At 50.7% G+C, this 24,973-nt stretch overlaps 1 protein-coding gene across 1 annotated transcript; it reads left to right on the top strand.

Annotated features, from left to right (window-relative positions):
- Positions 1-211: 211 nt before the first annotated feature.
- Positions 212-11,392, top strand: IL9R (interleukin 9 receptor). Its single transcript, XM_039885565.1, has 10 exons — positions 212-216; positions 819-958; positions 4,898-4,999; positions 5,320-5,431; positions 5,553-5,731; positions 6,259-6,404; positions 6,891-7,092; positions 7,624-7,729; positions 9,182-9,266; positions 10,963-11,392. Exons 1-10 carry the CDS (start codon positions 212-214, stop codon positions 11,281-11,283), a joined length of 1,398 nt encoding a protein of 465 aa, XP_039741499.1. The 3' UTR covers positions 11,284-11,392.
- Positions 11,393-24,973: the final 13,581 nt, after the last annotated feature.

The following is a 24,973-nucleotide window of genomic DNA, read 5'->3' as shown; positions in this document are numbered from 1 at the left end:
ACTCCTAGCAATTTTTTGTACAGAAGTACCGGTCCTGGCGATTAAAGATCCATGCCTAGAATTATTCACTATCTTCATTTAAAATAGCACATACACACCTGAAACGGATACAATGTTATATGTCAATTATATTTCAAAAAATTCAAATAGCCACAATCCACATGGCCATTGGCAGGGTTATGAAGCCCTGACATGTACTACCATTAAGGGCATGAGGTAGGTTTTTATGTGCTGATCTAGAAAGTGCTGAAAATAACCAGAGGAACAAGGAGGCTGTGAAGCGCATGGCACAGTATGAGTCTATTAAAAATATGCATTTGTTCGAGTTTAGAAATTACCTGGAGGGACTTGTGCGTACTCTCTCACGGGGGTTACTACCGGGATGAGTAAAAGGGGACTCTAATTTTTTATTTCCTTCTGTATTGTTTGTTTTCTTTGACTGAGACTTCATTACTTTAGGTTTAACACCCAGTCCACCCCCAATGCTCACAGATCGCCTTAGCTGGAGGATGTAGAATCTGCACTTCTGGTCTCAGAAAAGCCTAGAAGGGTACGAGACTCACTGCTCTGTGCCTGGTCAGGGTCCTCGCAGCCTGGGACTAATTTAATGCATCTAGGAGGTGGTCTTTGGGAAGAATACAGCAATGGTCATCTGACAATCAATGGATGAGTCACCAAAGTCCACGTTTGGCAACCTTTAGTGTCATAGGGAATGAAAGGTGGTCCTATCTCATAATTCCCGGGTTTATGATTAGTGGTGACAGTCGCCTCTCAGCTCTGCTTGGGCTAGCTGCTCAGCTATACGCTCGTGGTTTCAGATGTGGGCGGCCCATGTCAGCCTGCTGTGCGAGGCTCACGTCACTGATTGCTGCAGCTATCTCCTGGATCAGGCTGAGGGGCTTTGCTGTGAACACAGGGACAGTCCTTGCCATGGGACCCAGCAGATGCATCTGGGAAGGTGAGTCTGTCATTGGAACTTCCCAACTGCTCAAGTCAGATGAACTTCAGAGGCAGGGCCCCAGGAAGAGCCTGTGGATGACCCTTGGAAGTGGGACGTCTAGGAGCACCACCTAGTTTTACCTTGTCTGGTGTCCTTGCCTTGGGCATTTCCCAGAGATGGCAGATTGGCAGTGCTGACCACAGGATGACAGACTGTCACTTCCAGGCCCGTAGGGGTCGTGAATGCCACTGGGCAGAAGGAAGGGCAGTGCGTTTGTCAGGCACTTTCTAATTATGAAAGAGACTTTGCTTCCTCAATGACTGAGCTGACCTTCAAGGGGGATGAGTGAGTGAGATCAGGCATTCTAGGGCCAGATAGTCTCAGCTGTGACAGCCATGAATGGAGATGATGTCCAAGCCCTGGGGTTGGTAAAGTTCCTCCCAAACCCCCATACCTTTGGGGGCTTTAGGTCAGAAATGGGTCTGGGGATCCCCCGCTTGGAGCTGTGGATGGGGCAGCAGATGGGGGTGGGATTCTAGAGAGAGGGTCAACTCAGCCAAGCAGAGAAAGGGGAGGAGAGGGCAGCATCTGCAGAGAGTGTCAGGATGTGTTTCTTAAACAGTTAGGGCTGGCGCAGGGGGTGCAACATAAATCAGATCGGTTCTCCTGATGTAGGGGGGAGGCTGCAAAGGGACAGCGAGGGCTACTGGAGAAGGGTGAGGGGCATCATGTCTCCCCATTCAACCTCCAGTTTCCCCAGAGAGAACTGCCAACACCCTTATTCTAACCTTTGCCCACTACCTGCCCACCCCCTGCTCCTGTCTGGTCTGGTCTGGCTGGGGAGACAGACTAGGGGGCTCAGGGAGGGCTTCATGAAGGAAGAGGCACGTGATGGGAGAGGAAGCCAGAGGGGACGGTGTGAGAGAAGGCCAGGAGGTGAACTTGGGAAGTGCAGGCCTGTGGAGCAGACGAGCAGGGACCCAGGCCCCCCTCTACCTCTCTGTGCTCCTTTGACTTCCATTCAGCCCTCTTTCTTCCCCTGCCTTAGGTTCCCTCCCTCTGTCTGTGTCCTTGTCCACCAGGCCCCTCTGGGTCCAGCCCTCATCTCTCCCGCCGCTCCTGTCTGGTAGGTCTATGTTTCTCAGACATGTGCTTATAGGTGAAGCTGCCCCCGTCCCTGCTCACCACATTCAGAAAACTCTCCCGGGCACTGCTCCGGCCTCCTCTGTACCCTCTGTGGACTCACCCCAGCTGGCCTTCCTGCCGTGATCTCTCCTGCTCCCTGCCCTTCCCCACCTAATGCCAGCATCACCTGCAGAAGCACGGTGTCCTCGAGCACTTTCTGCCCAGCAGCATCTGTGCTTCCCATCCGAGCCATGAGTGGCCAAAAGAGGGAGTTGGCTTCTGCTCCCCTTTCTGGCCCCATTTTCTAGTATAGTCCCCAGGTCCTTCAGGTTCCGGCTGCTTCTGGGAGGCCAGGTCTGAATTTATTCCTCCTCCCCCAGCAGAGAGAAGACAGAAGATAAGTGTCCATTCAATTAGCAGCCCCATCCCATCCACTTCTGTGTCTGTCAGCTTCTTGTGTGAGTGAGGAGAATAACAGGATATCTCGTTCTCCCTATGAAAAAATATTAAATGACTCTGTGTCAAAGGGGATAGTAAGTGGATGCAGTAATTGGTAGCCAACTCAGAGGGTGTGCTGCAAGGCACTAAGGAGCCCAGGGCTACCCTGCCAGCTCCTATGACAGGCCAGCTCTGGCCTGAGATTCTTCCTCAGGTGAGTGCTCAGGGCTCAAGGGCCAGGGAGGGTGAGTGGCTGAGTCTCTCTGGAGATTTGCCCCTGGTCTGAGAGTATCTGTGAGTCCTAAGGCAGGGATCCAGCTGCAAGGCAGCCCACGGCTTCATGATACATCAGGAAACCACGGCAGGAAAGCTGACCTCAACCCCGAGGCCATGGAGGAGATGAGATTCTGAAAAGGGATCAGAGTGGTTGTGGGCTGAAGACTGTGTCCATGGACCTAACAGGGGTGGGGCAGTGCTGGGTGGTAAGGTCAGGTAGGCTCCCCAGCATGCCTGGAGGTGTCAGTGGGGAGCTCTGTCTCAAGGGAGCAGACACTGGCTTCCCCTCCTCTTGAGACCTGGTATTATTGTCTGAGCTGTGATTAGACTCCCGGTGTCATCCCAGTGCCTCTTATAGGCCCAGGGAATATGCAGGTGGGGGTTTAGGCACCACCTGGCTCAGTGTCTGCCGTCAAAAACAGAGGTGGCTCTGACTCAGTAAAGTTTGTCCTTTTGCATGAGGAGCCCTGAGGAAAGAGATCAGTGATACCTTGGGGGAGCTGGGTACCTCGCAGCCTTGTGTGGGAGCTAATGGGTCACGTGCCGAGAACAGAGATGACAGGTGCCAAGTATTGGGCAAGCCCTGGTCTCTCTGGCCTCAGTTTCCTCATCTTCCAAAGGGTGGTGGCCCCACCCTACCCATCCTACTTATAGATGCAAGTGTTTTCTGCAAAGTAAAAGCAGGGACCATCACCCTAGGATGATCCTGCCCAACTCTCTGAGGCTCCCTCACAGTAGGTCCTGGCCCCTGAGGCCTGCTGTGCTTCGAGCCACCCCATTCCATACTCTCAAGCCACCTGCTCCTGGGTTAGCGCATGGCTGGGCGGCCCGATTCTGCACGGATGCAGGTGTCCCTCCACTGCTAGGGCAGTGGTCATCCACCCTGGAGCCTGAATTTAGCCTCTTAGCTGAAAAGTGGCTACCGTGCCTGAGGTCCCCAAGGTCCTATGCTCTCTCTGATGCTGCCCTCACATACTCTGTTGTCAGGCTGCACGCCCATCTCCATCTCGTAACTAGCAACTGCTGCAGGAGGGGACAGATGAGTGGGGCCAGGTGATGCTTCGTTCTAGGGAAGGGCGAGGTCTTCCTGATGGTTGATCTTAACAAAGTCTGTCCTGTGGGTACACAGATAATCTGCTGGCACTGCGGGGTGGGTCTGGAGTGCTATCTACTGTCTAGAGAGCGTGTGTATGCCTGCATCTTTTTGCTTCCTTATCACTCATCAGGCTTGCGTAACCCAGCTGGCCCTGCTTCCTGCTTAGGAGCTATCAGTGTACCATCTGGAGCTGCAAATGGGGTGATAGAGTGTCAGCAGCCTTTCTGCATGCACCCAGGCACTTCCTAACATGCAGCTCCTTGTCTCCAGCTAACCTCTGGTTACTCCGGGGATTCCTGGGGCTTGGGCCAGCACCTCCAAGCAGGGGTGTGACAGAGTTTAGGATGTGCCTTTATTGCATGGACACTCCACTGCCATCCTCCTACACCTTCCTGGAGCAGAACGCTGGGATAGGTCTTTATTAAAGGAAACAAAAAAGATAGAAGCTATATAGAAGCTAGCTGTATGACCCAGGGCAACGCACTTCCCCTCCTTGGGACTCAGCTCACTGGTCTGTGAGCATGGATAGTCTTTCTACCTGACAAGCGAGGGAATTCCAATGCACGTTACACAATGCATGTTCCACAGTCGGAACAGGGTGTGATGACAAAGTGTTCATGAAATCATACCTGTGGCTGATCCCAGCGATGACAAGTTCCCTATCTCTGCTTCCCCTGCAGTATGGGATCTGGCCACGGGGACAGGGAGCTAGGCTGACAGAGGACACCAGTGCCAGAGAGGAGCCTTCTGGGCAGACTCAGGCACTTAGTTGATTCAGCGTCCAGAACCCAGGAAGAGTTTGAGGGCTCCCTCTTGTATGCTGTAGCCAGGAACTTTGGTCAGGTTGACTGATGTTCCTGAGCCTCAGTTGCTTATTGGTGCAGCTCGGATGGTGGGGCCTAACCTCTTTCACAGGAAACGGTGAGTGTGTAGGCAGTGACCCACTCAGAGCACTCTGTTGGGGAGCACCCCTCACAGGTAGCATTTCCTCACACGGAGTCCCTCGACCCTGTCCCTTGCAGGTTGGACCTTGGAGAGTGAGGCTCTGATGCGAGGGATGGGCACCTGGCTCCTGGGCTGCGGCTGGGTCGTCTTGGGAGTCCTGGCACCAGGGGAAGGAGGAGGTGAGGGAGCTAGTGGCTGTGTGAGGTGGGCAGGGGAGCGCTGTGGGGACAGGGCTGTCCTTATCAGACTCCACAGGGGAAGATTTGGCCCAGACTGTACTGGGGCCTGTCCTTCAGGAACCAGCCTGGACTTCAGTCCCACCCATGTACCATGGGTCAGAGCCCATGACCTTCCAGGTCTTCCAGCCCCGCCCTTGATGAATTCTCCAGGTATCATTCTCTGGGGACTGCCCTGTCAGGGTATCAGCTGTCAGATCCCCTCCCTGCCCAAGCCCTGCCCTGAAGCAGCCACCGTGGGCTCCCAATGTCACTGTTTCCAGGGCTGGGGGCTGGAACTGTCACCTGCCTCACCAACAACATCCTCAGGATTGACTGCCACTGGTCTACCCCAGAGCTGGGCCAGGGCCCCAGTCCCTGGCTCCTCTTCACCAGGTGAGGCTGGGGGGCCAGGCCCACCTGGGCCAGGGGCAGGGGTGAGGATAGGGTCCCCATGATAGCGACAGCAGGGGGCTGGCTGATGTAGCAGCTTGGTGTTGACACATGCTCTTTCTAGCAACCATGCGCCGGGCAGCAAGCACAAGTGTGTCTTCTGGGTCAGCGCGTGCACTGTGGTGCTGCCGCCCGAGGAGGTGCTTGTGCCTTCTGACAACTTCACCATCACTTTGCACCGTTACATCTCTGGGAAGGAACAGGTCAGCCTGGTGGACCCCCAGTACCTGCCCCGGAGACATGGTAAGGCCTGGGTAGGGCAGCTTGTCCGGGCATATCCTGGCTGCACAGGTATCAGGGGCAGGGCTCTGTAGACTGTAACCCTCATGCCTAGCGAGTGCTCTTGGTCCCCCACCAAGGGAGATCCAGGGCTAGGGTTCAGGCTGGGCCTGGGAGGGGAGGGCCCGCTGGTTACTGGAGGGGTTAGATTTTGAAGGACGACAAAGATGCAGGACTTTGAATTGGGGCCGGGGCTGCAGCTTGAGTCACTTGAAATGCACTGCGGTCACAGTAGGAAGGGCTCCAGTGAGACACTGGGAAGAACCTCCAGCAGCAGCTTCTGAAGGAGAGGGAGGGCAAACTTTGAGAATCACCTTGTCTGGCTACAGGGGCTGGAGGAAATCACTGCTATCCTGTCTCACCTGTGCTTCTCTGGACCAGCCTCCCAGTGAGGCACCTGGTCTGAGAGAGCTTTGATCATGGCTCCCCAAGGAACCTTTCGGACCCCCAGTCCTGAGCGTGTTGACAGACACCCCCTCGTTCTGTTTCAGTGAAGCTGGACCCTCCCTCTGACTTGCAGAGCAATGTCAGCTCTGGCTCTTATGTCCTTACCTGGAGCATCAGTCCTGCTTTGGAGCCGTTGGCCTCGCTACTCAGCTATGAGCTGGCCTTCAAGAGGCAGGAAGAGGTTTGGGAGGTAATGCTCGGGCTGGCTACCCTAGGGCCTCTCTCTCTCCTGGGAGTAGTAGCCCAGGGCCACTCCTCATCCCACATGAGGAGAGGAGGGGACCAGAGCCAAGACTATGTGTCAAACGTGCACATGTGTGTTTGTGTATGCAGACATGTCTGTGTGAGTGTGCCTGTGCATGATTGTGTGTGCATGCAAGCATGGCGAGCGTGCCTGTGTGGGAGTGAATATATGTGTTTATATGTGTGAGTGCTCACGGGTGACCTGTGTGTATGAGCGAAGAGTGTGTTTGTATGTGCGTGTGTGTGAGTGTGCTAGCAGGTAGATGAGTGGAAGCATGTGCCCGTGGATAGGTGTGTGCATACGTGTCTAAGTTTGCCGGCGTGTGTATGGTCGTGAGTGTGGTGAGTGTGCCTGTGTGTGTGCGTGTGCGTTCTCAAGGGCTGACAGACCCTGTCCCGCCCTCGGCAACCCCTAAGTCTCTTCACCCCACAGCAGGCCCAGTGCAAGGGCCACATCACTGGGGTGAACCGGCTCACCCTTGAAGCTGTTGAGTTGGGCCGCGATTCCACCTATGAGGCCAGGCTGCGCGTCCAGTTGGCCACCCTGGAGAATGCTGTCACGGAGCAGGAGCGCTACGAGGGCCAGTGGAGCGAGTGGAGCCAGGCCGTGTTCTTCCCTTCTCTCCAGAGACAGGGTGGGCGCTGTGTGGCTGCTCTCCGGGAGTCTGGGCTGGGCCTCCCTTCCCCTGTCGGTTGCACCCTCCTACCCTTTTACCTTCCCGGGACCCGTCCCTGAGGCCGGCACGCCTCAGGTTGACCACCTCAGCCTGGAGATCTGAGGTGCGTACGGAAGAACAACCACTTGTCAAGCTCGGCTTACCCGGGAACCTGTGGTCAGTGGCTATGACTGGCAGCGAGTGTGGCCCCGGGCTGCCCGCCAAGGCCTGGTGCTTCTGTCTCTGGAGACTTGGGGAGGACTGGGCTAACTTTTGTGCACAGAGGTGCTTTGGGAAGGCCACTGACCCCGATGACCTTGCAGAAGGGAAAGACAAGGCCCAAGGGCACGTGATTGACCACAGGTACTTTAGCAGGCATGACACAAACCTCCAAGGCCCCTCGCAAACTCTCCACGTAGGCCCAGAGCCTGGGGTGCCTTTGCCATGTAGGTTTGGAAGAATGTCCTGGTGCCGAGGCTGCTCACAGCTCTGGGTCCTTCCTGCTCACAGACACTCTGATCTTGCCTTTGGGGCAGCCCAACAGCATCCTCATCGCTGTGACCATTTTTCTCCTGCTGACCAGCATGACTTACCTATTGTTCAAGTTGTCACCCAGGTCGGTAGCCAAGGGCTGTGTGTGTGTGTGTGTGTGCATGTGTTATAACATGTGTGTGTGTGAGAATTAGTGTGTGCGTGTGGATGTGTGTGTGCGTCCCTGTGTGTGCATATGTGTGTGGTGGGGCACCCCTCCTGCTGTGTTCCTCCCCTCCCCACCATCAGATCCTGGGTGGAAAGGTTTCAAGCCTCTGCCTTGGAACAATTGGGAATTCCCAAATTGCCAGGTTTTGGGGTGGGGGTGGTGTAACCCCAAAGAGCCAAGGAGGGACCCAAAGTCACTGGGTCACTGGAAACCAAGTTGCCAGAGGTCTTTGCCTCCAGCCCCTGGAGGTGCTTGGTGGTTTGTTCACTTGTTAACACATGCTATGAAAATGTAGTTTTGGGCATCCGGTGTGCACAGGATCCAGTTCTCCGCTCCGGTGGATGCTCTGGAGGACACGAGGGCCCTCCTGAAATAAGCCATCACGCATGTCAGGTTACAAGGAGGACCCACAGGAAACTGGTTCAGACAGGTAGCAGAGAAGATGAGAGGAGGTGGGACAGAAAGAGCAATGGGCTGGGGGCTGGTAAGGGAGGGGGTTCTATGCGGGGCCTGATAGGTGTGGCTGAGAAGGTGGAGGAGGGTGCCAGATTTGTCTTTGGAGCAAAGGAAAGCACTTGAAGTGTTTGTTTTAAAGCGTGTGTGACATGATCTAGTTTATATTTTGAAAATGGATTGTTGGGGTACGAGGGGATGGGAGAACCTGCTGGGAGGCCAGTGGTGGGGTCCAGAGAGAGAAAGTTTGGCTTGAGCAGATGAAAGAAGGAGAGAAATGGAAGGAATTGCCAAGACTTAGGAAGAGAAATTGGGGGGAATATGTGGGCAGAGGAGATATGATTGGTGACTCCTGATGTCACTCCTGAGGTGGGGAACTGGAGGGCGTAGGCCCAGAGGAGGTCGGTGAGGTCGATTTGGACCTAGTGAGTTGGATCCCTGTGCCACATCCTCGAGGGAGGACCAGTGGGCCCAGGGCAGATGGATCCGGTGCTCAGGGAGAAGTCGGGAGGGGCGAGGAGTTGCCATCTGTCTGCGAGTGACGCAGCTAGGGTTCCCGGAGGTGCTGGTTCCTTCTGTGGGTTGAGGACGCAGCTGGTTATTTTTATCTCTGCACTCAACACCACAGCTCACCTTGTAAAGGACATATGTCTTGATGTAAATCACTTCTATGGGATGGGTCATTACCCAGGGAGGCTACCAGGCTACAGGGTACCAGGTGCAGGGCCTTGCTCTGAGTGCGGGTGTGGACCCAGTGAGAGGAGACAGTATGACAGCAGCATGGAAGAGGCAGGGCTGGTCACCTGATGGTTGGAAGAGAGCTAAGTTCCCTGCAGTGACCTCATGCTTCCTGGAGTTGGGCCTCTGGGGAAGCCCCTTCTGAGGAGGCCTCTGACTGTCTTCTCCTGGCCTCAGGGTGAAGAGCACCTTCTACCAGAATGTGCCCTCTCCAGTGGCATTTTTCCAGCCTCTCTACAGTGTGCACAACGGGAACTTCCAGGTGCGTGCACTGGCCACTGCAGGGGGCTGGGGGCAGAGCAGGGGATGCCCGAGTATCTGGCCTGCAAAGGATGTGTGGGCTTTGGGTGAGGGTTGAGGTGAGCATGGGGGCCTCTCTCAGTGCTTTGAGCTTTTTTTTGGTATATATAGTGGGTTTAAATTTACACACTGTGTCTCAAATGGGCAAAAAAGTTTAGCTTCATTTTTTATTGCTGACTTCTTTTTGTTCTCTTGTCTCCAATTCCATTGTTGATGGGAAAATGTACTTTCTTGTGACATTATCTGTCTCTTCTAGTTTGCAGCAGCCCCTTTGAGGCAAATGGTCAGTTCAAGGTGCAAATGATGGAGACCGTCTGCACTTGCCGTGTCTCATCCTTTCTTAATCTCTGAAGGCGTCTGTGTCTGGTGGCAGTAGGGAGGGTCTCTAATGTTTGATCTGTACTTGGGGCTCTCACTGGTCCCTCGGCAACTGCTCGGGTGGCCATTGTGGAGTGCCTGGCCCTTCCTGATCCCCCTGGGTAGTACACTGGCTCCTTGGCCAACGAGTAAACTCTACACTTTCCCCTTCATGGGATCCTGGTGAGTTCCCATAGGGCAAAGGCTAGCTGAGAGCAACCTGGAGGATTTCATTAGAACTTCCATGCAGACCTCTCCCTTCCTGGCCAGCCTAGCAGTTCTTGTTCCCCTGGTGGGAGGAGGGATGGGAAGGAAGGAGCTCTCATGGGTGGTCTCTGGTTCCCACACTCTCAAGCCCCTCACTTTGGGTAAAGGACAGGAGGCAGTGCTTCCTGGGGCCCACTAACCTGCCCTTTTCAGGGTCTCCCCTTCTGATGTTGTATGGCTTCCTGGCCCAGCCCTTTTCTCTCTCAACAGGGAGCCTAGTTTTCAAAATCTTTGTTCAAAAATATCACTTGAAGCTTAAAGCTAGGTGCTTTGTCCTTGGAGGAGTCCACCTCTTTCCCCAAGGCAGTAGATGTGACGAGATCCTTGAGACAACTGAGGACAATGGCTGAGTAGGACAAAGATTTTGACTGTCCCTGGACTGCGTCATCTGGGTTGCAGGCAACGAGCCTCGACTCTGTAGAACTATGACACTGAGGGCTAATTAGAGACCTCGGGGGCGGTCTGGAGCCATAGCCCAGCAGTGACCAAGGATGTGGTGTGTGGCACATTTGGTGGAGACGCCTGGTCCCACCTAGGGAGCAGCTTTCTTTTGCAGGTGGAGGGGGCCTCCTTTGGCCCCATGGAGAGGTCCAGGTTTGCCTACCTCAACCCAAAGGCGCCATCCATCTCTTAGCTCTGTCTTGTCTCTGTGTGTGTGTGTGTGTGTGTGTGTGTGTGTGTGTGTGTGTGTGTGTGTGTGTGAGAGTGGGTGTTGGGGTGAGCTCTATAGCTGCTGAAAGTGCCTGGAGCAGCAGTCAGGGATTTTCTCTGTCCTGGGTACCTGTCACCATCTGTACCCTGTTTCAGGCTACTGTGAGCACCAGGCCCTGTGCTGGGGGAGTGGTGAGGGGCCTGAAGGGACTTGGGTTCCATGCTGAGGCTGGCTGGCATGTGGGGGGAAGACAGAATGTTTTGGGCATGAGTGCTGCTTGGTCTCTTGGTATGGGTGTAAGGAATCTTCCTGGAGGGGGAGGGGAGGCTGCTCCCAGGGTGAGTCCTGAACACGCTGTTTGATTCCACGTGCTCTGTTCCAGACCTGGGCAGGGGCCCACAGAGCTGGCATGCCGCTGAGCCAGGACTACGTCGGCGCCCCACACGGAGCCTTGGAGTCCAGTGTCCAAGAGGCCATCACGTCGCTTACCTATGACCCGGCGGATTCCTGGCCATCTGTGGGCCTGGAGGAGGAGGAAGGCACTGGCACCGGCCTCCCAGCAGACGTGTCATCAGCAGTCCTGGGATGGGAAGGGCAGCTGCAGGCCTACCTGCCACAGGAGGAATGGGTCCTTGTGAGCCCCACCAGGCCAGCTCCCCCACAGTCAGAGGGCAGTGGCAGTGACTACTGTGCCCTGGCCTAAGGGGTGCCACCCGTTGACCACTCCAGGAAACACACAGAGCTCTGAGCCTATCCCAGCCTTAGCCTGTGGCCTTTCCTGCGACCAGCAGAACTTGGATGCTCAACAAGGAGCGAGCTGTGTGGGAGCTGGTCCCAGGCAGAGACAAGGCCCTGGTGAACAGGCCACATGAGGATCTCCGGGGCGTGTTCCTCTCTCCTACCCTTGGCAGACAGCCGGCTCAGTCCTGAAAGTTCTAGAGCTTTGATTAGGCCAGCTGCATCATGTCCATTTTGGGGAAAATGTAGCTGACCCTTGACTGAGACTGGACCTTCTAAGGAGAGCCACCTATGCAGTGGTCAGATGTGCTGTCTGGATGGAGGCAGGAGGTCCCTCTTCCTTCCTTTCTGTTCAGTACCTGTGGGGAGAGGCCTCTGCCCTAAGCATCCTGTCAACCCCTACCCCCCAGCTTTCTTACCTGCTTTCTGGATTGATCTTAGGCCCCTAAGAGAAGAAAGCTATTGGCTCCAGAGGCTGTTCTGCCCTCACCTCCTCAAAGGGCCAGCTACAAATGAGATGCTGTGACAAGCCTGCGTGTCGTCTCTCTGTACCTTCCTGAGGTATCTCCCCTACTGAGATTAAAAGACATATAATGGCCGTTCCGAACTGCTGATGGCTGGAAGGAGGGCCCAGAGGAGATATGAGGGTGTAAGGTCTGGCTATTCCTGGGCTTTTCGGGCTCCTGGTATAGCAAAGTGAAGCCTCAGTGACCAGCTGCAGGGAGGCCAGCCCCTGCCTCTCTTTGTCCTCATCCTCTCGTGGCTCCAGGAGGCTAAGAGCTGTGTGGCCAGGGTGCCCAGATAGTCAAGGCTGGAAGTGACCACCCAGCAGTGGCTTTGGCCCATCAAAGGCCCTGCTTCTAACCCTCCCCCGCCCCCGGTGCTCTGGAGAGAGAGTGGGGGACAGAGCAGGGGTGCCTGGAGCAGTCTTCCTAAGGCTGGCATAAGAAAGCGCCACAAACCAGGTGGCTCAGAGCGACAGAAAATTGCTGTCTGGAGGCCGGTAAGTCTGAAAGCTGGGTGTCGGCAGGGCCGTGACAGTGCTAGGAGAGGACCCGTTCGGGGCTCTTTGCAGCTTCTGGTGGCTCCTTGACTTGGGCAGCATAGCTCCGATCTTCACAGGGCGTTTTCCCTGTGGGCGGGTCTCTGTTCATATCCCCCATGCATAACAACAAAATCATAGTGGATTAGGGCCGATTCAAATGACTTCATCTTGAGTTGGTCATATAAAAAACCCTATTACCATATAAGATCACATTTCCAGGTACAAGGGGTTAGGACTTCAACATATGAATTTTTTGGGAACACGATTCAACCCATAGCAGTGTCCCTACCTCTGCAAGTGATCTCCACCGACCTGCTGGTCCCTCCCAGGACACCCCCATCACTCTCACTGGGTGCCTGAGGCAGAAGACCCTGTTCTACTTGGCTCCTGGACTTAGGGCTGGTGCTGGGGGTTATCTGCCACGTGAGAGCTGGGAATGGACAGTTCTGGGGTTGGAGATGCTGACGTTTTGAAGGTAGGATAAAATGAAGGCCTGTGCTCTCTGGGTGCTGAGCCAGAGAGACAATCTCCCTGGGAGGTTTCAGTGTCCCCGTGGCCTGGGCAGATAAAAGCACTTATAGCCCCAGGACCCCAAAGGCAAAGGCTCCTTCTGGCTCAGACAGACACCCGACTCCCCTCTGCGTGCTTGCGGAGCCCCTGAGGTTTTGTGGGGGGCCTCAGCAGAGCCAGATCTTGGCCAGCAGGGGCAAAGCAGGACCTAGATATATCTTTAGTGTCCAGAAAGTGGGAGGGGTGTGTACAGAAGTGAGGTGCAGAAGTGGTTCGACTCTAACCAAATATAAAAATATGAGTGCAAATCCACTTCCTGGAGCTGACCCCTGGGGAACCCCAGAGTGGTGTATTTATAACAGCATCTGTGTGGTTCATGTTGCTTCACATGGGACCTGGGCTACCTGCATGATTAGACAAGCGACCCCCATAGCTGGTACACCTCTTCTGTGTGGCCAGAGATAGTGTTCATTTGACTCACACACTTGTTCTAGGTGGCACCTGGAGCCCTAATTCTGGGCTGGAATCTGAGTGTGAAGCCACTTTGAGGCTGTGTGATTGATTGTCAGTGAGTCACACCTGCCCTTCAGTACATGGGACTGACAATACTTCACAGAGTTGCTGAGCAAGAAGCCTGCACACCGTGATGCTCAGAAAATGCTAATTCCTTCTTACTGAGATGAGACAACTGTCGGAAACCATGTGCCAAGATCTGGTGTACAGCAGAGCAAGATTCAAAAGACCTTGTGAGGCCTGACGAGGAGGTCCCTGATTGCTGGGCATCTATGAAGGAGTCAGAGAAGGTGGCCGGCGAAGGGAATTATGACGCTGCTGGTGGGTTGAGGAGTTGAGTGGACAGTATGGCTGGAGCACAAGTGTTCAAAACGTGACTGGCCAGTCCCCAGGCCATGGCTGGACTGCTGAGGCCTGAAACGCCAGGCTAGGGGAGTGGTGGGGGGATGGGAGGGACTCACCGTGGTCAGGAAATGCCATGGATGGTTTCTTTTTCTTTGCTTTTAATGAGATAAAATTCACATAATATAAAATTAACTGTTTTAAAGTGGACAGTTCAGTGACACTTCGTATATGCATAATAGTGTGCACCCATCACCTCCATCTAGTTCTAAAATGTTTTCATCGCTCTGAAAGGAGATTCCGGATGTGGTTCCGTAGTGTAGCGGTTAGCACGTCTGCTTTACACGCAGAAGGTCCTGGGTTCGTGCCCCAGTGGAGCCAAGGTCCATGTTCTACGGCCATGCCACCCTGAATAAGCTGGATGTCTGATCTCGGAAACTAAGCAGAGTTGGGCCTGGTTAGTCCTTGGATGGGAGACCACCTAGGAGGACCAGGTGCTGTAGGTGTAAAAAAAAAAAAAAAATTAAAAAAGAAAAACCACAAAAGGAGATTCCCTGCCCCATATTAGTCGCTCTCTACCTGCCCTCCCTCTGACCTCGGGCAAGTACTCCCCTATCTTCTGTTCCTATGGGTTCAAATATTCTGGATATTTCATATCAATGGAATCATGTAATATGAAATGTTCTGTGTTTGGCATCTTTCTCTTAGTATAATGTTTTTGAGGTTCACCTACATTGTAGTATTAGTACCTCGATCCTTTTTATGGCGGAATGTTATTCCATTGTTTGAATATGCTACCTTTAGTTTACGGACATTTGGGCTGTTGCCACCTTTTCATCAGTGTGAACAGCATTGCTGTAAACATTTATAGACAAGTTTCTGTTTGAATACTTCTTTTCAGTTCTTTCGTGTATATTCCTAGGAGTGGAATTGCTGGATCACATGGTAATTCTGTGTTTAGCTTTTCGAGGACCTGCTAAACTTTTCCACAGTGGCTGCGACATTTTACTTTCCCGTCGTTAATGTACTAGGGGGGTTCTAGTTTCTCCACATCCTCGCCAACTCTTGATAGAGTCTGTTTTTTTTCTTTTTCTCTTTTTTTTTTTTGTAGTAGCCACTCTAATGGTTGTAAAGTGGTACCTCACTGTGGTCTTGATTTGCATTTAACTGATGGCTAGTGATGCTGAACATCTTCTCATGCGCTGTTTGTGTATCTTCTTTAGAGAAAAATCTATTCAAGTCCTTTGCCCATTTTTTATTTTGGTTGTTTCTCCTTTTGTTTTTTAGTTGTAAGAGTTCTTTATATATTCTCAGTAGTAAGCTCACTCAGGACCCCCTTGTGGATCTGGACCTGGTGCTAGGTACCAGCAGGGGCTCATTGCCCCACTGGCTCCCCGCTTCGCATTGGGTGAACTTGGGTAAATTTTTCCCGGAATTCTGAACCTCCCTGTTTTAAGGTAGAAAGCCCTAACTTTATTTGAGCTATTCTCAAAAAGAAACATCCTCGAAGCGGCATTGAAGGGCAAGGGTTGAGATAACCTAGGGACAGGAGAAAAATATGGGTGGCTGGTTTTTAATTTTATCTTTTCGATTGGAATTGCTTACTGAGAGTCTGAACAAAACTCTTTGCTAGATAAATGAGAGTCTGAACTCATTCAGCTCTGAAAATAAGGGGCATTTATTCCCTCTGAGGCAGGATAGTTAGCCTAGGGACATTCCCTCTCCCCTCCAGGATGCAGTTCTGGAATTTTTCCTTAGTCCCTTACTCAGCCCTCCCCCTGTCTTGATTCCGGTGGGGATGGAGGGGCATGAGAAACAAGCCAAAGCCTGAGACAGAATAGATGGCCTCGGGCTGCCGCCCCTTCCCTCCAGGATAAGGCTCCGGAGTCTTTCCCTTGACCTTTGTTCAGCTTTAGCTAATCATAATATCATTATAATATCACCTGCATTGCAAGGGGGACATCTCCAGGTCCTGTCCCCCAAGAAAAAAAAAAGCCCATAATCCAGACAGCTCTGCGGGCTTCTCTCTTAAGTGTGAGCTTTTGCTTTACTAAACCTTGCTCTGTCCTGCTTGCTGTTTGTCGTGTCCTTGAATTCTTTCTTGAAGCATAAGACAAGAACCTGGTCGCCTGAGCTCTGGGTCGAGGTCCCTCTTTGGACTCTCATCATTCGCTGGCACCTGCAGCAGGACCGGTCAACATCACTCGTCACGCGGAGTCTCCGTGCCTCCGTCTGGGGTGAGTCACTGTGTCTTTTTTTCCCCCCTCCATTTCTAGGATCATGTCTGGAGGACCCCAGTTGCACTGTGGACATGGGTCAAGCGTTTAAAAGCCGTTAGAGCCCTCACTGCTAGGAGACCTGCATGACAGGATAACTCGGTCAGTCCCGGGGTAGCTTGATGTTAGACTTCCCTACCGAGCTCCAGGCTCAAGGCTCAAGGCAATATCCGTGCACCCGGCCCGCAGTGAAAGCACTCTCATTAATCCTCTTCCCCTTGTCTGCGACAATCACACCCAGCAGGTCTTTTTCTGGTCATCCTAGACTGGTCTCACTTTACTTTGTTATGCTTCCTCCCTCTCCTCTCTCCTTTCTGGCCTCAGCCTCCTGTCTGAGTATTCATGGGACCATGTCTTTGTTGCTGTCTTCTCCCACTTCGGCGGTCCTGATATACCCTTTGTTCTTCTCCTTCACCTTCGTCAGATCACCTGGCCCCAAAGGTTTTATCTCCTCTCCACACCAGTCATATCCTGACCTCCCGGGTTTTGACTTTCCCTTTGATAATATTATTTAGTGCCTCATTTGCCACCTTCTTCTCTGTGTCTCCCTGACCACCATCCTCGGGCCTCCAGGGGAGCTGGGATTGGAATTGATCAAAGAAGGATTCCCAAGGACAGGTCTATACCCCAAGAATAATGTGTTGTTTTGTTTGGTCTGTTTCAACTACAGAGGGCCTCCAGAGAAATCTATGTAGCCTCCAGACTCTGGCCCTCCAGTCCCCATTCCAGGTAATTACCCAAGAACCTGAGACCCGCCTTCAGAGGAGGGCCGGCCTCCTCTTTGCTTGGTCTCATGCCATCTAACCCACCACTCAGCCTTCCCTTGCCTGCAACCATTTGTCATGAAACCCCAGAGACATAGGGGGTCGAGGCCTCAACACCTTGCAGATTGCCCAGGGTGGTCTAACCTCTGGATCACCCAAGGTGGTTCAACCCAGGGACGCCCAGGTGTCGTGGTCAAGCTACCATCAGGGGATGCCCTGACTTAGCTTAGCCTCCTGGTCTAGGCTGTTGATTGCATGGTGATGGTAGGGGGATGCCTGCACTCTTGAAATCTGGTCCCTTAGTTCTAGTTCTTTGCCTGTTCCAGGCACCTTGGGGAGTAGTGCATTTATACCCGAAGACTTGCTTTTCAGCTGCATTCTAAAGAATTGGAAGGCCTTTACACTAGATGGCTTAAAGCAGAGGAAGCTGATCTTCTTCTGTAATATGGCCTGGTTTCAATACAAACTCAGGAACCAGGAGGTTTGGCCAGAAGATGGGACCTTAAGCTATAACACAATCTTACAATTAGACCCCTTTAGTAGACAAAATGGCAAATGGCGAAGGTCACCTATGCATAGGCCTTTATGATCCTGTATCAGGACCCAGTGAAGTGAGGCTTCTGAATATTTGTTATGCCCAATCCTCCTTTGTTGCTGCCCCTCTGGACAGCACTGACCTCCTTGATGACCCTTTTCTCTCAAAGCCACCATTGCCCAAGCAAGAGTGAGGGGGAGACTTGGGGCCATTGACTCCTCAGTCGCCCTCCACTCACACCTCTAGTTCTCCTCCATCACCCCTCCTTCTGCCCCCATGTGCCCCTCCTTTGCTAGAGGAAGTGGCCAGACCCAGTCCCCAGGGCACACCTAGAGTGGAGCCTCTTACCTCTTGGTTTCCACCAAACTCTGTCCGCTCAGGGAAGTGGCGAATGAGGAAGCGGAGACCCTCAGTGTCCACGTCCCATTTTCTGTGACTGATCTCACCCAACATAACATCAAACTGGGGCGTTTCTCCAAGGACCTGAGTAGATTTACCAATGACTTTCAGGCCTCGGTAATGTCCTTTAATTTGACAGGGAAGGACATCCAAGTAGTCATATCTCCTTGCTGCACTCCAGAGGAAAAACATAGACTTTAGCTTACAGTCCAGGGTCATGCAGATAGGATGGATGCCGCCCAACCTGATAGGCACCCAGTGGGAGCAACGACAGTCCCGAGTCAAGACCCTGCCTGGAATTACCAGGCAGGGCAGGGAGATTTAACAAAAAGAGACTGTATGATACTTTGCTTAAGCAAAGGGATGAAAAGTACTTAGTCAAGTCAACCAACTATGATAAGATCAAGGTGACCCAAGAGTGGGGAGAAAATCCGGCCTTATTCTGGGGTCGGCTAGTTGAGGCTTTCCGGAGATTTACTCACATAGATCCCTCCTCTCCTGAGGGACAGTCTCTGCTCTGCCAACACTTTATTAGCCAGTCTGCTCCTGACATCAGGAGAAAACTTCAAAAGCTTCAGCATGGCCCTGAGACCCCTGTGGCTCAATTATTAGACAGGGCTTTTGGAGTCTTTAACAATAGAGATCAGGCTGAGGAGGATAAAGGGACTGGCAAGAGACCAGACAGGCTAAACAGTAGGCTCGAATAATGGCAGTTGCCAACAGTGCTGCTTTGCAACCTCAGGGCCACCCTGTGGGGAAAATGGGACTCTCAACAGGGGTAATGCTATAGCCCCACAGGGGGCTTGCTTTAACTGCAGAACCCTGGAGCGACCAGTACCCTGCCTCCCAGAAAAGAGCCCCTAGGCCCTGTCCTCAGTGCAAACAATCAGGCCACTGGATGAGAGAATGTCCCCAGCTCTGAAGGGTGGGGGGTATGCCCAGACCCACGATGGTCCTGTCTGAGTACTACTGAAGCAGCCCAGAGTTCCTGGTGGCAACTTACATAAGACATTTCAGGACTACAAAAAAACCCCGGCGGAGCAGGTAAACAGATCAATTTTTTGATTGATATGGGAGCCACCTAGTTGGTCCTGACAGATCACACCGGGCCCTTAACCTCTAAGGCTAAAGAGTAGATGGCTGACTCAAACAGAGGTACTTCATCCCACCCCTCTGCTGTCACTTCCGAGACTGCCTCAGAGCCTCAGGAGTAATAATGGCCCCTCTTTTGTGGCCAAAGTCATCCACTGGCTATCTCATGCCTCAGGCACAAACTATCACTTAGTGTCTCCTGGAGACCGCAATCTCGTGAGGTAGAAAGGGCCAACTATACTTTGAAAAAGATCCTGGCCAAATGATGCCAGGAATCCTGAGACCTGTTTCCGGCTTCTCCCCATAGCTCTCCCTAAGGTACAGAGGAGCTATAAATCCAACTTAAAGTGAAGTCCTTTGGAGATGCTATGTGGGAGGCCCTTCCTATCCTCCGATATATATTTTGACTCGGAGGTCCAAGATCAACTAAAATATATTATCGATCTGGGACAAGTCCAACAAGGCCTTCTGGGAATACAGGAACCTAATCCTTCCCTCCTCAGATGCCTCTGAACCTCCCTTAGCCACATCCCCTGGAGACCGGGTCCTCCTAAAACCTGGAAAAGGGCTCTCCACAATAAAACTACAGCGTTCATTTATCAGGAATAAAACCTTTCTCCCCGAGCTCTTACAGGAACACAGGAAGACAACCACACCTGCGAACCTCTAGAGAACCTAAGACTATTCTTCAAAAAGTAGAAGCAGGGGAACCCTCTACAGCAGGGGTCCCCAACCCCTGCCCCAGGCTGCGGACCGGTACTGGTCCATGGCTGTTAGGAACCAGGCCGCACAGCAGGAGGTGAGCAGCTTTAACCCACTTCCCATTTGACCTGAAAATACTCACCAGGGGCACTGCAGTGTTTACCCTGAGATAACTCACGGATTACCTTACCTAACCTTACCCTCAAAGTTTGTTATGAAATATCTCGTTTTTATTATTATTTTCTCATAGCTCTAGTATATGGATAGTCTTTGGAAACAAATGACATCATTCTATTTATAGCATTCTGTTTTAGTAGTGGTATTTCCGTTTACAAGAATCATAGTAATTTTTGATCACTGAACATGTCAAATCCTAGAAATATGTTTTTAGCATTCCTAAATTAATGCTGGCAGCAAGCTGCACTCTTTTTTTAAATGGGGAAAGGGTTAATCTTGTTAAAGTTGTCTCCTTCAGATTACAACAGTTCCACATAAAAATGACGTTGCTACAGGGATTTAAACCGATTCCTTCAGCGGAGACCATCCTGGAGGGAGATCTGGACGCCCTGGATCAAGCAGGTAGAGCCTTTCAGCCCCAGGCTAGGTAGAGACAACACCCTCTTTCAGCCAGAAGTAGCTACAGAAGCATGACCGCCAGTCCCTCTACACCTCATATGATTATGGGTCCGAAAAATCTCTCTGAGGGGATTTATGAGGCAGAAGAGTTAGCCTAGGGAAGTTTCCTTTCCCCTCCAGGATGAGGCTCCAGAATTTTTCTTTAGTCTATTACTCAGCCCTCTCCTGGTGGCTCTGGAATTTCTCCCTTGTCCCTTACTCAGCTCTCCCTGCTTTGACTCCCAGCATGAGACTCCTACGTGAGAAATAAGCCAAGGCAAGGAGAGAGGATGGATGGCCTTGGGCCACTCCCTCCCCCTCCAGGGTAAGGCTCTGGAGTCTTTCCCTTCTCCTCTGCCCAGCTTTGGCTAATCATAATATCATTACGATATCATCTGCATTGCAGGTAACATGTCTCCAGGCCCTGCCCCGCCAAGAAAAACAAAAGCCCACCGGGGTATCCAGACAGCTCTGCGGGCTTCTCTCTTAAGTGCGTACTTTTGCTTTACTAAACCTTGCTCTGTACTGCTTGCTGTTTGTCATGTCCTTGAATTCTTTCTTGTGGTGTAAGACAAGAACCTGGTCACCCGAGCTCCGGGTTGGGGTCCCTTTCTGGACTCCCACCCCCTAGAGCTCGAGCATCACCTCCAGCTCAAATTTTGGGTATTAGGTGACTAAGAATCTATGCGGATGTGTCGGAGGGTGCCCCTCAAGACGAGTCGAGCCCCGTGGGGAATTCCAACATAACTATAATTAAATAACTTACTCTTCTGGGATGTGCACTTAAAGGCTGGTTTTTTAGCCTCACTCTTTGATTTGACAGCCGGAAGAGAAACCGAGACACAGAAGATTGGAGTGACTCCAGAGCTGACAGCCCCTTAGAGCTCAACCCGCTAGGCAATGTTCCTGGAGATTTGTTTAGACTCCGACAATCTCAAAAGAAAACTAAAATTAACATGCAAAGTTGTGCCTCCAAGGCCAACAAGCCCCTAGCTCACAGCCCCCATTAATACTCCCGCAGACGTACAATTTGTAGGGAGACTTTACTCGCAAGTACTTACAGAAATGGGAAGATTTAACTAGAAATGAAATCAACTTAAGATGGCTGAAGTGGAAATTTTTGACTCCTAAATTATTATTATTTTTTTCTGTGCACGCAATAGAAAAAAAAGCCGGCTCTAAAATCAGACTAACTGAATGGGCAGCTTACCTCAATTGGCAAATAGAAGCCTCTGAAACAGTGCAGAGAGACTTTCTTTTCTCCAGGAAGTTAATAAGAAAATTCTAGAGACTACCTCTGAACTAAAGAGGGCTTCCAAAGCTGCTCAGTGCAGCGCCCCACTTTTCCCTTGAGAGAGGAGAAGAGGCCTTTGAAAAATGCAAAAGAAAGGGCTTGCAGAAATGACCAACTCAGCCGGTTATAGATTAACCACACCCTATAGAAATGGCCTTCTGGAAACTCTTGCCACATCTACGAGATAAACAATCTGCAAATAAATAGGACCAGTGGTCTGGGAATTCCTTCCCCCTTGCAGCCCCCAAAACTCCTCCCGCCCATCCTGAGTCATGAGGTGTATGTAAAACCTCAGACAAAGGAATCACGCGCCCCTTGCATGGACACTGCAGAGGTATATAAACTGTAAGAAATAGGGGGAGCTCGTGCTCTGGTGCCGTTAAGCCCCATGTGCTCCGGCTAATAAATTCTCCTTCCTCTAACAAAGTTGTCCGAGCTTCCGATTTCCTCTGTCAGGTGTTGCTTCCTGCAACACCCACTTCTCCAACTGCCCCTCTGTACCCTTTACTTCGTTGTCCAGACTACTCTCCTTTCCTCCTTCCCTCTCTCACTCTCTTTTACACCTCTCTTCCACTGTAGCTCCCTACTGACCTGCGGGAGACTCGGAATAGAAAACCAGACCAGAATAGACCCAAACAAACAAACCCAAATCGCCTCCCCTCCTCCGAAATTCTGGCAACTCTCTCTGGAGAAAAGCCAGTCTCAGGTCAAGGAGAACCAGCTATATAATCTGGGTACTAAATCTTTATCAGATATATGAGTTGCATATATTTTCTGTCATTCTGTAGGTTATCTTTTTACTTTTCTGATAACATCCTTTTTGATGCACAAAAGTTTTAAATTTTGATGAAGTCCAATTTATTTATTTTTTTCTTTTGTTGCCTGTGATTTTGGTGTCATCCTTGAGAAATCATTGCCAAATCCAATTCCAAAAATACATGAAAAGATGCTCAATATCACTGGTCATTAGGGAAATGAAAATCAAAACCACAGTGAGATACCACTTCACACCCATTAGAATGGCCATTATCAAGAAAGTGGAAATGAACTAGTTTTGGTGAGGATGTGGAGAAATCAGAACTCTCCTGCATTGCTGATGAGAATAAGAAATGATAGTGCTGATGGTTGCACAATAATGTGAGTATACTTATGTTACCGTCCTAGGTGACTGGCACATAAGGTCATTTTGATTGACACTTAGCTGCTATATAACTTTTTGCCTATTGCACTTGTGCTTACCCAGAATTCAGTCTGTTATAATTAGATTCATGTACTTCCAGGCATAAACATGATATTGTAATGATGATACAATGAGGCCAAGGTTACGGGCAGGTTAGGGTAGTACCTTCTGTGAAAGCATTAATAGCTGCATTACACCAGCTCTAAGTTATGGCCCTCCCGTCCTTTGTTCTTTGCCTCCTGGATGCAGGAGGGATTCTTTAAGTAACAATGGGGTGTTCTTTAGGCGGTCTCTAGGCTGGATCTCCATTCCTTTGTTCTCCTGTTGCTCTTGTCTGACTAGCTACCTAACACTTAGTGCCACTGAACTGTATACTTGAAAAAGGTCAAAACCGTAAATGTTATATAATGCATATTTTACCATGCACACAAGAAATCTTTCTCAAAACTGGTCCCAAAATAGTTCATGTTATGGAAGAAAGTCCTTTCCTCTGAGAGTGCAAAGTAGCCTTCTAGTTCATGTGGGCACTACCCACCCCAGGCTTTTTCACACCCATCCAGCATGACCTCATCAACCAGAGGGAGTTCTTCAGTCTTATGTCATATAATCTAGGTATAGAAATAGTTTATCAAAAAAATTTTTTTACCTGGAAATTTGATTGGGATTCCACTGAATCTATAGATCAAGTTAGAACAAATTTTCATCTTAATAAAATAGAGTGTACTACTCCTGAACAAGGAATATCTTCTGCATTTATTTATATTTTGTTTGATTTCTCTTAACTGTGTTTCAATGTTTTCTGAATGCGTACTTGTATACATTTTGTTAGATTTATGCTTAAGGACATCAATTTTTGAGGTGCTATTGCAACTTTTTTTTTTCATTTCATATTCCAGTTTTTCCTGTACATCATTGCTGAGCATTTTACTCCATCTGGTCTGCTATGACAAAACACTATTTTAGTATATTCTAGGTAGCTTATAAACAGCAGAAATTTATTTCCCACAGTTCTGGAGGCTGGAAGTCCGAGATCAGGGTACCAGCATAGTAAGGTGAGGGTACTCTTTCTGGTAGTCGACTTCTTCTATCCTTACATGGAAGAAATGGGCTAGTCTCTTTTATAAGGAGACTAATTCCATTCATAATTCCACTCAGACTCCACCATCATGACCTAATCACCTCTCAAGGGCACCACCTTCCAACACCATCCCCTTGGGTGTAAGATTCCAACCTGTGAATTTGGGGGAACACGAACATTCAGACCATAGGACTGTTATACAGAAAATAGATTGACTTAATATTGACCTTCTACTTTGCTTTTTGTCATCTATATTTTACGATCACAGCACGGGAATGGTGGGCTCTATTTCAGCTGGAATTTCCAAATTGCGGCATTGAATAATCAGAACACAGAATTTCAGAGATTCACGGGGGTCTGGGTGGAGGGAACGACTGGCCGAGCCTAAATTGAGCACAGGATGTCCTGCGCTGCGCCCCTGAAAACAGCAAGGGGTGCCCCAACCCCCATTGGTGACTGGCAGGGAGTACCGGTGTGTCCCTGTTGCAGACCAGGCTTCCTGTCCCAGTGAGGACCTGAGTGGGCCCAAGGAAGCGCCCTGCAGCCTTAGGGACAATTCGAAGTGGCGACAACATTGTAGAATGTCTCGCCTTGGAATTTCACATGATTAGATTGGGTGATAGGTTTTAAGGAAGCAGATCACAGAGGTAAAAAGTGCTTTCTTATCACTTAGTATTAAATTAGAACATGCTCTGGAGGCAACTTATCACAAAGTTAGTGTTAACTCTGGTCACCTGGCTGAGGTGGTGTGAGTGCCACTGTGAAGTTACATTTTCCCCATGTTCCTATGTGTGTCTTTTGTAGGGGGAAGTCACTACGCAGAGCTCACAGTTCAGGAGAGGGGAGTTTGTGCATTTCTCTTTGGTGGATGGTTGAAGGTCTATGTCAATTATTTGGAATTCTTCTGCATAGGAGATTTTTATTCAACCTCTTTTAAAAATTGTATAATCATTTATTTTTACCAGCGTGGTTACCTGGATAGTTATTTTAAGCTCTTGGTATAATCCAGCGGTACAGGATTTTTTCCCCCTCAGTTTATTCTTGCTTTGGCTCTTGAGAGCTCTTTTCATTGGCTCTTTTTTCCTTTGGCATGTTACTGGACCAAACTGGGTCTCATTGATGCAGGACTGGGCAAATTCTCCCCGAGTGGCCCTGCACAAGAGAGAGAAAGGGGTCTTGACTGAGCACAGGAAAGCATTAAAGCACATGCCAGAGTTAAAGTCAAAAAGTTTATTAGAGAAGGATGGAGAAAAAGACCAAGACAGAAAAAGCAAAGACAAGAAAAAGCAAAGACAATAAGCAAGTCCAGA

This window comes from Pteropus medius, unplaced genomic scaffold, assembly GCF_902729225.1.
Source record: "Pteropus medius unplaced genomic scaffold, Ma_sr-lr_union100, whole genome shotgun sequence".
In the NCBI taxonomy this organism is placed as follows: Eukaryota; Metazoa; Chordata; class Mammalia; order Chiroptera; family Pteropodidae; genus Pteropus; species Pteropus medius.
Note: the sequence above shows the minus strand (reverse complement) of the source record. Positions and strands in the feature narration are given on the sequence as shown.